This window comes from Fukomys damarensis, unplaced genomic scaffold (genome assembly GCF_012274545.1).
Source record: "Fukomys damarensis isolate Sample0158 unplaced genomic scaffold, DMR_v1.0_HiC HiC_scaffold_37, whole genome shotgun sequence".
In the NCBI taxonomy this organism is placed as follows: domain Eukaryota; kingdom Metazoa; phylum Chordata; class Mammalia; order Rodentia; family Bathyergidae; genus Fukomys; species Fukomys damarensis.
The window spans coordinates 42751040-42763126 of record NW_022900949.1 but is presented as its reverse complement, the minus strand read 5'-3'; the positions used below and the strand labels follow the sequence as shown (position 1 = coordinate 42763126).

Below are 12087 nucleotides of genomic sequence, written 5' to 3'. Positions count from 1 at the left end.
TTATTCAGGGTCCAATTAAATCTTTTAATGCAAAATAAACACAAAAAATAACTTCTTAAAGATGCATGTTTTGGTTGAGTCTTATCTTATTTTCAATTTAATTACTCTGATATTGGTAAAGGCCTGACCATATATTAATATTAAATCTTCAGAAATATTAAATAGACGTTTAACCAAAAATATTACTACTCAAGACAACAGTATCTAGGAAATGAAGTATGATCTTGGACAGGAAGAATTGATTATTTTAAATAACTGGGTAGTAAAATTAAGCAGTGGCAATTACTCTAGATTACAGCTAGAATTGTTGGGTTCAGATATGGAACATAACTTATATTCAATAAGTGTTAGGTCCTTTCTTATATTCTAAAATAAAAGCTCTAACTCTGTTGTTGGAGTTACAGGATTGTGTACCTCTGAAACTTCTTAGGACGCTAGATAAGTTGGGTATGTGAGCTCATGATTGAATTTGAATTTTTTTTTTTGTGAGGAGAATATCTACACCTCTCAGGAGATTTCAGAGATGCTCTATAACCAGCTGACTCAAAACAAAGGTTATGAATTATTGTGTGCAGAAAAGTATTCCATGGGATTTCTGAAAGAGAAACATTTTGCTCTTTAACTCTACTATGAACTATTCTTAGAACATACCAGCAAAATTAATTCTTCAGTTATTTTCTGTATATTAAACTCCCACTCATTTAAAATAAATTCAGGGACTTTGGGAATGTGGCTCAGTAGCATACATCCTTTCTACCCAAAGTAATTTATAATATATAAAGGAAATTCTGAAGTATGATCACCAATATTTAAAATGCTTTTATTTGCATTTGGAAAACAGTGGGAAATCACACAAATGACCTTATTATTTATACCAGGAAACTGAAATTGATCTTTTAAAATGTTTTCCAAATTTTTAATTATATGTCACATCACTTAAAACTTTTCTGAACTAAAAACATAAAAAAACAACATTACATACATATTCTTTAATCACTGGCATTCTCTTTGTATCCCTGGGGGATTGGTTCCAGGACCCCATCATGGATATCTGAGGATGATCAAGCCCCTTACATAAAATGATGTGGCATTTGCACGTATCCTACACACATTTTCCTGTATGCTTTATACCTTTTCTATATTATGTATAATTCTTAATACAACATAAATGTCAGATACATAGTCAGATACAAAAAAGAAAGATGTAATTTTTAAAATGTTTTCCAGCCATGACTGGTTGAATCTGAATGCAGAAACCAGTATTATATGGAATACTCTAAGTATTACAATTAGGAAATAAACAGATAAAAAGGACTATGCCAATAATTCAACAAGACAGATGTTTTAGATTTAACAGTTTAAGAAAACCCTACATGGCCTGTAAGTCAGTGAGGCTGGAATGGAATATATGTGCCCTTTGTTGGTGGGTCACACAGCAAGGAGCCTGTACGGCATCTACACAAACTCTGTTTTAGCATTATGGCACCCTTAGCTTGCTTACGGAGTAAACCATTCACCCACATATCCACTCATCTATCCCATGAATACTCTGAAGTTTCATCATTTATTAGACCAAGTGTTGGATACATGGAATACAGTAATTTTTTTTGTACCAAGGATCGAACTCGGGACCTTGTGTTTGCACGTGTGAGGCGGTAGAATTGCTGAACTAAATCCCTGGTTAAATTTAATTTTGAGCCAAGCAAATGTTCTTATTTATCTTGCTTTTCCCCTGAAAGCAGAGTGCTTTCCCTGTCCTAGAAGTGGTTATAGCACAATACCTTTCCATTTCTTCATTTCACTATCTTCAGAAATAAGAGAATGACTAATGGATGATCTAATAAAAACTTCTACTAAAACCATCTTTAACAGAGAAAGGATAATTGGCAAAAGTTAAACTGGCAAATATCCTCTTTGGAAGAAGGCAAAGGTGTGGAAAGCAATACATGTTGACTACAAATTTCACGAAGAAGAGGTTCCTAACTACTTCATATGGCTTAAAAACAGTGCCAAAGGTGGGGAAGGTGGGATGGATAGGGGGAAGGGTAATAAGGGCAAAGAAAAAAATGTGTGATAATGAAAAGAAGGAAATAAAGTGTTTGTAGATGGGGAGGGGACGGAAGGGTGAAGGGAGGGCAGTGACAAGGGGAAAAAATGAGAACCAAGACCTGTCATGTAGAGGTACAAGATCCCAACAATGAATATAACTGTACTGTATCCCTAAAATGTACCAATACACTCAATTAAAGCTGAAAAAAAGTCTCTCCCAGCCCATGTAGGCACACACACACACACACACACACAAAACAGTGAACAGTGAACACAGGGAATTACAAGCATAGTCTCTTTTCTATCTTCACAGAAAAAGAAGGCAGTACAGGAGAATAATCAGGAGCATGAATACTGATGTCAAGATTGCCTGATTTGCATTTTGGTTTTTCTATCAAGTCATTCTGTCTGTCATAGGCTGTTATAAAGATTAATCTATGTAAAGCACTCAGCACATCATCTGGAAAAGTGAGTCACTACTACTGCTATGGTAATTACTATGTGTTATATAATTAACCAAAATATCTCAAAGTACAGGAATTGTGATAAAAGGTATAGTGTATAAGTTAAAACTCTAAACAGCTAGACATAAGCAAGGAGCAAGCATCTATGTATACATACAGATATAGCATAGAGCTGAGTTTTCAAAGTCTTACTAATTGCTAAGGTGAATAGTCTTTACAAAAATACTGGGTTTTCCCTCACTTATCATTGATCAATCATCCATTTCATTAATTCAATGAACATTTATTAGCGCTTATTCTATGTTTGGCTCAAGCTGAATCTGGGGATACAGAAGTGAAAAACAGAAATACTCTGAACTCTGTATTCTTTCAGGTAGGGGTCTCTGAGGCTCTGAATCTCTACATTAAATACTTCGAATTTTACATTTCTTTTCAATATTCTACATCAGTGATGGCAAACCTTTTAGAGCTTTCAATGATAATTAACAGCCAGCTACATCCTGTGTGTCATAGGTTCAATACCACTGTTCTATATTCTAGTCTATCTATTTTGTCTTTTTCTCCTGGTGATACTCATCTGAATCACAGAAAATAACCTAAAACAGACAAATCTAAAACATAGAAAATAAGGTAAAGTTAAGTGATCACAGTGGATGCTTTAGGACATTAGGCCTTAAACTCTCTCTCAGAATTAGTTGAAAAAGCATGGACATATTTAAGATAAAATTTCTGGGGGCACTGCCCTTTTCTGATATTTTTAATAAACAGAGTATACAGGTAACTATACTAATAAAAGCACAGGATATTTATATAATACAAAATATATAAATAATAACAGCCATCTTTTATTAAGCATTTACGAGAGAGACAGAGACAAAGACAAGATGAAATGAGATGAGAAGAGGCAGGCAGAAATACACACAGTGGAAGACAAAAATTGAAGGGTTTTGACCACAAACACTTTAAACAGAGCTAGGGACCATCCCAGACTTCTGGAATGCAGCAAGACAGTCACTGGTGAGCACACCAAGTATCAGAGGAACCCTAACTGAAAAGTCATTGGGAATTTCAATTAATTTTAGATGTCCTGAAGCTGGAAAATATCATTATACCCTTAAAGGGAAAGTGCTGAGTCACAAACCTGTCTCAGTCCTAGCTAGCATGTTTGAAGGGGAAATTCATTGAAAGGTATTTTTTGAATGTGACAAATCAAACTACTTGTGCTTAGTCTAAAAGCAATTATCTTGATGAAGGATAAAAGCCAAGTGGGAGAAAGGGTTATGGATGGGTTAGGATAGGTCAAAATCTGAAAGAGAAATCAGAAAAGAGAGGGAGGGATAAAGCAAAGGGAGAGTGAGGGAAAGAAAAAATAAAATAACTAGAATTATAAATTAGTGATTTTTCTTTAATTTGATAAATTCACAAAAGACACTTTCTTTTTTCTTCAATTTACCTGAAGTATTTTAATTGCTATATTAGCAATGGAGTCTTTGGATTTTTAATTTAATTTTTAATTTTTTTGGTACCCGGATTAAACTCTGGACCTTGTACTTATGAGGCAGGCAGCAGAACCACTGAACTAAATCTCCAACCCACTGGATGTTTCTAAGGAACACATAAAAATATTCCAGGAACAGATTAAATTCAAGTCCTAGATTAAAATGTTTGGTTTAAAGAATTTCCTACAACAAATTTCATGTTTATGTATGAAAAGTTATATAACCTTATACGAAAATGTGAAATATTTTTCTGCACTATACTAAATGTGTTCTCAGGGAAAAAATTAATATATCTAAAATACATTAGATGAAGATTAAAAGACCATCATAGATCTTTTGAACATGCATCTGTTTACCGAATTAATCATATACAAAAATGTTTATTTCAATACAGACCATAAGGAAACAAGTTGTTGACAACTATCCTTTACACATTATCGACTCACTTTAGACACAAGCATGTCCCTGGGTATGTGTATTAAAACAATAGGTTTGTTTATTCTCTATCAAATCATTCACAGATTTATTCAGAAGCAAAGATTAAGGTGTAGAAATATAAAATATGTTATATTTTTCCTTCAAACAATATCCCAAGTATGGCATAAGTAGTCTGAAATTACAAATATGAGGCATAATCAAAATATACAGTGAATGTTTATATTAAAAACATTTCATTCCAATGAAAGACACATTGCCATTAATTCCCCTCAAATTACTTCCCCTTTCTTTGAACACATTTATTCCACTGCTGGTGCCACCCTCTGAAGCAGTTCTCTCTCTTAGGAGGTATGATCAGATGCACAGTGAATGCTGTTGTGGAATGTCTGCCATTCAATGAAAAGCAGGCTTGCTTAAAAATATTAGCATGTTTTAGCCACCTTACTTACCAATTGTTGTGACTCCTTTTTCCCAAAACCAAGATGACCATGGAAGGTAAATATTTTGAATCAATTCAGGGCATTAGGGCAGTCACAACAGTCCTACTAAACACACTCATGAAGAAGGACTTTCAGACTGCTTCAGAAAATGGCAAGAATGATGGGATAAGTGTGTTTGAAGTGCAGGGGAATCCATGGCAATGCATCAGCCACTATAATAAATTCTGTAAAAATTTAAATATTGATCATATTATTAACCATATTTTTCAATCACACGATGTACTTAAGAAGACATTATTTTACTTGAGACATAATATATGACAGCACTTAGGAGGAGCTTGAGCCTTCAACTGACCAACCTGAGTTACAATCAGCCCTCACAAATTGAGTTCGTAAGTCAAGGGTCCACTCTATATTTATTTACATCAAATTAGACAATAAAATGTATTCAAGTGGATACTGCACATCTACCACATGTCAATGTGTGTTAGGCTTCAATATTTTATAGCATTTATAGCATTTATGCTGGAACAAGAAGTGTAGAACTATTGGGGCATAAAACTGGAACAATGGATATAGTTATTAGTGCTCTGCTTTTGTGTGAAACATGCCTCTTACCACATTATATAACCTAACGGTATGAAATGACTTCATTTTCACAGTAAGCTATCTCTTCTTTCAAAATACACAGGAAAGAAAAGTGTAAAAGAATAAGTTCAAGTAATAATCAGAATAGTCCTAACAGTTTTGAGGCAAGATGTCTTTCTCTTTTATTAGTGATAGACCTACAAAGTTCTCTTTTAGGTTTTTCAATGACTGTATTTTCTACTGGGTTGGGAAAGAGAAAATGGGGGAAAAGGAAGAAAATGTAAATGAAAAGAAGAATAAAGAATAAGAAAGGACTGAATATGGAAGGAGATGGAGTAGGGAAAGGGGAGAAGGAAGGGACAGGGGAGAGGATGAAAGGAAAAGTGGAGGAGGGGAATGGAACTTTAGTTTCTAATTTTTATTAAATAAATAAATATCCTCCACAACACACATATGTTTCACCAAAACGTTATTAATGATGGTGGAGTAGCTCTGAATTTACTGAGAGGTATTTACAATATTCCCAACTTTCTTTACAAATAATTTGAACTGGTTTTTAAGCTATCATCTCTAAGTTATCATCTTTAATTTTGTGACACCTGATTGGTTTGTTTTCTAAACTTCATAATAGAGAAGTACTGATATTTCTAAAATAATTATCTTCTTTATTTACTAGTATTTATAGCTGCAGTTAAAATACAACATGATAAAATTGCACAACAATTATCAGTTCAAGTGTAACAATTTGGTACAGAAGTTATTTTATGTTTGAAATTATTATGACTACTGATTTTGAAAATAAATGCAGTGATACCACCTTATAACTCAGTGTTTAGGGCTCAAGAGTTAGAATCAGTAACTGTAAGCTAACATATTATACTTTACTTAATATTTTATTTCCCAAAGTCAATTTGATCTATGTATACCTGAATTCATGTTCTATTCTACTAACAGTCTGCATTGTGTACCACAACCCTGTTAGTAGTCAAGAGAAGATACAATTATACAAAACAAGGATAGGATATTATAACGTCAAAAAACTTACAAATAACCAATTTAGTATTAATGTTTCTCTTTTCTAGTGATGACCAGTACCACTCTGGATTGGGTTCATCCACATTTATTAAGAGTCCATGTTTTCAATTTTCTGTTTTACTTTTCAGGAGGACTTCTCATGTCCCTCCTACAAAAAAGGAGCATGAGAAGTAGCTATATATAACCTTGAATCCCTCAGATGACTTTATTTGGTCCTCAAACTTAATCAGATAGTTTGTTTATAAACTCTGGGTGATAAATCACTTTCCTATAGAACTCTAAAAATACTCATGTTCTAGCATTCAGTGATAATAATAACTTTCTTTTTTTGAGACAGGGTCTTGCCACGTAGTTCTGGCTTGCCTCCAATTCATGGTGATTCTTCTGCCTCAGCCACCTGAGTGCTGGGATTACAGGTGTGCACCTCCTACCCAGCTAATAGTAACACTTTTGAGGCCACTGCAATTCTTTCTATTTTACAGGAAAATCTGTACTGTCTTAAAATCTTTAAACAGCTTCTCTACCCCTGGAACACTAAAATATCTCAATGTGCCTTACTATAGGCTCTCTTCCATTTGTTCTATGAAGTACATGGTGGGCCCTCTTAATCCTAAAACTCTTGTTTTTCAGTCTGAGGAAATTATTTTTCTTTTATCAGAATTTCCCATATATCCCCTTTATTTTGATTCTGAAATTATAATTTCTGATGTTGGACCCCCCTCAAATAAAATCTCTATTTTAAGCTTCTTTCTTCAATTAGTTTCAATCTTTTATTTTTAATATTACAAAAATAGGCCAGAAATTTAGCTCAGTGGTTCCACTGCCTGCCTCATAGGCACAAGGTCCTGAGTTCGATCCCTGGTACAAAAACAAAACAAAAAGACTACAAAAACAGGGCCAGGGATTTAGTTCAATGATTCCACTGCCTGCCTCATAGGCACAAGGTCCTGAGTTCGATCCCTGGTACAAAAACAAAACAAAAAGACTACAAAAACAGGGCCAGGGATTTAGTTCAATGATTCCACTGCCTGCCTCACAAGGGCAAGGACCAGAGTTCAATCCCCAGTACAAAACACACACACACACACACACACACACACACACACACAAAACAAAAACATTTATTTTCTCATTGTAAATTTTTATTTTGAAGTCACTCCCTCCATTTTTTCTCATAAAATCTTACATAGTGAGTCTTGTTGAGCCTATTTGAGGATATTATAAGGTTTTGTCTTGTTTGTAAAATTCTTTACAAATCCTTATTTTCTCTTGGGGCAGGTTATTTCCTTGGGGAACAGATATTGAATTCTTCCTGGTTTACTTCTTTGCTAAAAATTTCTTCAAATATTTATGCTACTTGATTGTGCAGTCAGATATAAAATACACTAAAAGAAATGTAGGGAGTTTTTGTACATGAGTAGATGACTGGCAAGCTTGGGAGGTATGTGGTCATTATAGTTTGAAACTTAAATGTCAGATCCCAGGGGCCTTTGCAACAAAGTCCAAGTTCAATTTCTTGGTTCCCAGTTTTTCCTCCAGACTGTTGATTTTTTAATTTGTTTTTTGAAGGCAAACACCTGTCCATTCATTCTGTTATTCGGTATATTATTCCTTATACACACTTTTAGGTCAACCCTTTTTTAATCTCCAAGGCCCATTTGTAACCCTCCCTTCACTCCACTGTGTTCTACTTTCCAGAAATGGGTTCATACATCTCATTTACTGCTAGACCCCTTCTCATTCCTTTTTATTCTCTATCATTTCAGCGATGTCTTGAGAGTAAAAAGACGCATACTTAATTATTCTTTGGGTATATATATGTATCTTGTAGTACAGGTAGGAAGAAACCTGGTTACTTAAAGTTTGAGCTGATTTGAAAAGAATGACACAAAAGGACCAAGAAATTTTCATCAATTATTAAATCTAAGATGAAATAACAAATCATCAGATACATAGGATTCTTTTTGTGGAGGGAGTCATTGTTTGGTTCTTGTTGTTTTATGATAGTTCCTGAGATTGAACACAGGGCCTTTGTACTCAACTACATCCCCAGAACTCTTTACTTTCTATTTTAAGACACAGTTGTTCAGGTTCAAATAGTATAATTGATAATGTGAAATAGGAATAAATGGACTAATAGAGTAAGGGAAGTGGGAAGGGTAGGGGAAAGGAAGGGAAAAGAAAAAAACATGAGAAAAGAAAAAAGTGGAAACAAAGTCTTTGTAAATAGGGAAGGGTGGAGGGGGTGAAGGGAAGGCAGGGGTATGGGGAAAAAATAAGAACCAAGATCTGTCATGTAAAGGTACAAGATTCCAATAATGAATGTAACTGTACTATATACCTAAAAGTACCAATAAACTCAATTCAAAAAGAATATTCTGAAGTAAAATTGGAGCAAATCCTCATTTGTAAGTTATGCTTGTTCAGAATCACTGTATGGTTATAAAATGTAAAGGGCACTGAGTTTACATTTTAGAAAAGCACCAAAAATTTATAACACTTTAGTCTGACTAATGAGGTCTAGAATCCAGGAATTTGAGCTGGAAGAAACCTCACAGAAAATGTAGGACAATTCTTTAATTGTTGTTTCAAGAAGAGAAAAGTGGCTGAGAGAGTTTAGACTAGGACCAGTAACTGTTCTTTGCTAATTAGAAGATACAACTCACCTAGCAAAAATGATGAGCTTTGTGAAGAATTAAAATACTGTCTTTTAATCATTAAAGTTAAGTTTTGATCAAGTTCAATTTCCATGAGGTGTGAGTTATCGTACGTCACACTAAAAAATGCCGAAATAACATTCATACTTACTCATTACCCCAGTCCAGGCGCACGGTGATGTGCCGCTTAACCTCCCGCACCTGATCCTGAGTCAGGTGACCAGATAGTAGTTGCCTTCGCAGGTCAATAAGTTCGTTCATCACATGGCGTAATTTGTAGAAAAGATCTACTTTGTGTTTCTAAAAGGGCATTTTTGGTGTTGGGTGAAATATAAAAGGGGTATGGAAAGAGAATGAAAAGAGAAAAATAAATAGTTAAACTATGAAAAGTGATCATTTCTCTGAACTAAAGACAATGTAAAGAGGAGCTAATTTAAAAATCTTAATCTTTAGTTCCTGCTATCTGAACACAGTAGCAGCTAACAAAGTAATACAGTTGATGTGGATCATGCAAAAGTACCACTTCTACTCCATCCTGACCATTCATGTTCCAGTGAATCAAAGCTATCAATCGCAATCAGAACAGTAATGTGTATACAAAAGCCCAAAGCTATTTACTCTGATAGAAGTTATAATGTATTGAACAGCAAAGGTGTCAACCATCCAGCAACGTATCTGGTTTCTCTGAGAGGGAAACTCAAATTGAAAGAGGAAGAGAGAAAATCATTTACCCTATTTTAAAGCACCTAACACTTCAATATAAAGCCAAACTCTTTGAAGTGATACTCATTTCATGGTTTCTATTCTTAATGTAGCTTGCTAATTAGCTTTTCTAAACAGTGCAAGTCCCTACAGCCATAGATTTCTAGTTTTTTCAGATTAATAAAAAGTATTTCCTTTACAAGAGTTAAATACAAACAGTAAACTCAATTGTGGACATTATGGTTTACTTTATAGGTTAAAAAAATGTAAGTGTCCTAAGAGCAAATTCTTCAGGAAAAAAGATGTACTTAAGCACAGAGATTTAAAAGCTGAAGTCCTAGAGTCAAGTCAAATCTTGACTTTAGAATTTCTAGGGTCTTCTTTCTGTTAGAGATATATATAATTTTGAATAATTAAAAATTCTTAGAATGTAACTAACTTAAAAAATGTTTTAAAGACAATCATAAGCCACACTGTTAGTGAAATACATATGTAAGATTTATGCTTTAAAAGCTTATTTGCTAAAATAAGCTTGATTTAGGTGACTATAAATAAATTACATATAAAGTAAATTACACAACAGTAATCAACTGTTGCTTTTAGGTGGCAATGATCTTATAATTAAAATGTTCAGAACATCACACTAATGGGACAATAGACTTTTTTTAGACAGGGTTTCACTATGTAGTTCAGGTTGGAAATTGCAGCAATCCTCCTGCCTCAGCCTCCTGAGCACTGAGATTTCAGGTGTGTGCCACCATGCCTTGCTGGATGTAGAGGTCTGTAATATAGAGTATGCCCAAAGCAAGCTGCGAAGAGTTAACCCCACAATTGGCTTGCTTATAGAAGTGAGTCTAGCTGAAGCCTAGAAGCTGAGCACAGTAACTCATACCCAAATTCAGTTCCCAAAACTAAAACCTTCAGACTAGAAGGACAGTGTTCTAATTACAATAATATATTTTATCTATTCTGTTCCTAATTTGAGGATGTTTTGTCTTGTTCTTTATGAGCCTTATTTACAATAATTTCCATAGAACCCACACACTGCCTTTACCCCAACTGATTGCCAATAAAAGTCAGTGCCTAGGGCTATCCAGCACCTTTATCAGTTGCACTGACAGTGGTCATCCTGACATCTCACTTTCTCTCTTAGTTCGGTCTCCTAGTATATTCTTTTTCTCAAGTCTACATCATATACTGGGCAGGGGGGTAGTGGAACCTGACTACAGGGGTCTCCAGGTTCCAAATTTGGTCTAAAGGTCCAAATTACAGAAAAATTATAAACTAAAAGTCTTTAGGAATCCTGTAGCCTAATTTTATCAAATACTTTGTTTTATTTAATCAATAGCTGAAGAAGAGATAAGAGCCTTAATGGTACACAACCCTGGCAAAAGGACAAAAATCCCCAAATCTCTGCTAGTTCAAACAGCAGAAAGATCTAAGGAAATGCATCACAGTGCAAATTGGAATCTGGAAGGTAAGAAACAAATGCAGTGTGGTATGTCCTCTACCATACATTTCTTCTTTATAAAACAGAGCCAAAGTTTATAAAAGAAAGTTAGAGTTACTATTTTCTTATCAAATCATATACAACAATAAATACATGCATTCATCTATTCAGCCAATTAACAAATGCTCATGGAGCAATTGCTGAGTGCTATCATTTTGTCGTGATCAAAAGTCCCTGTTCTCATGACATTTTATTTTTACAGAACAGAAATGGACAATATACAAAAAAGTTAACTAATACTAGTGATAATTTTTAAAAAGAAAAACTACAGCAGAGTAGGCAAAGTGAGTGGCCAAGGGTGGCTACTTAGGGTTAGGGGTTCAGATACAGGAGTCCAGGAAAGACTTCTCTGGCAGCTGAATTTTGAGTAATAACCTGAATTCAAGTAAGGTAGTAAAAGAGAAAACTGGGGAAGTTTTGTACTTGTTAAGAAGTAAGTCTGAAAGCTTTGATGTGACAGTGTACTTGACATGCCCAAGAAGAATAGTGAGGTCAGTGTAACTGGAACAAAGGTAAATAAGATGGAGAGTGGCCATAATGCAGAGAAAGTGTCAGAGGTCATATCAGGCAGAGACTTTGAAAAGCATGTTAAGGATTTGGCTTTTACTCTAAGCAAGATGGAAAGTCACTGAAGGCTTAAGATTGAAAGTATTCAGTTTTGGGTGGACTAAATCTGACACTGGGTTCCAACATTTTACATCAGGA

The 12087-nt window shown here is 34.5% G+C and overlaps 1 protein-coding gene across 1 annotated transcript in view; it reads right to left on the bottom strand.

Moving 5' to 3' along the window:
• Dock3 (dedicator of cytokinesis 3) overlaps nt 1-12087 on the bottom strand; it is a 387335-nt gene that overhangs the window by 223428 nt on the left and 151820 nt on the right. Inside the window, exon 7 of the mRNA XM_010625591.1 lies at nt 9322-9470. Within this exon, the coding sequence (XP_010623893.1) occupies nt 9322-9470 (149 nt within the window). The remainder of the gene's footprint in view (nt 1-9321; nt 9471-12087) is intronic.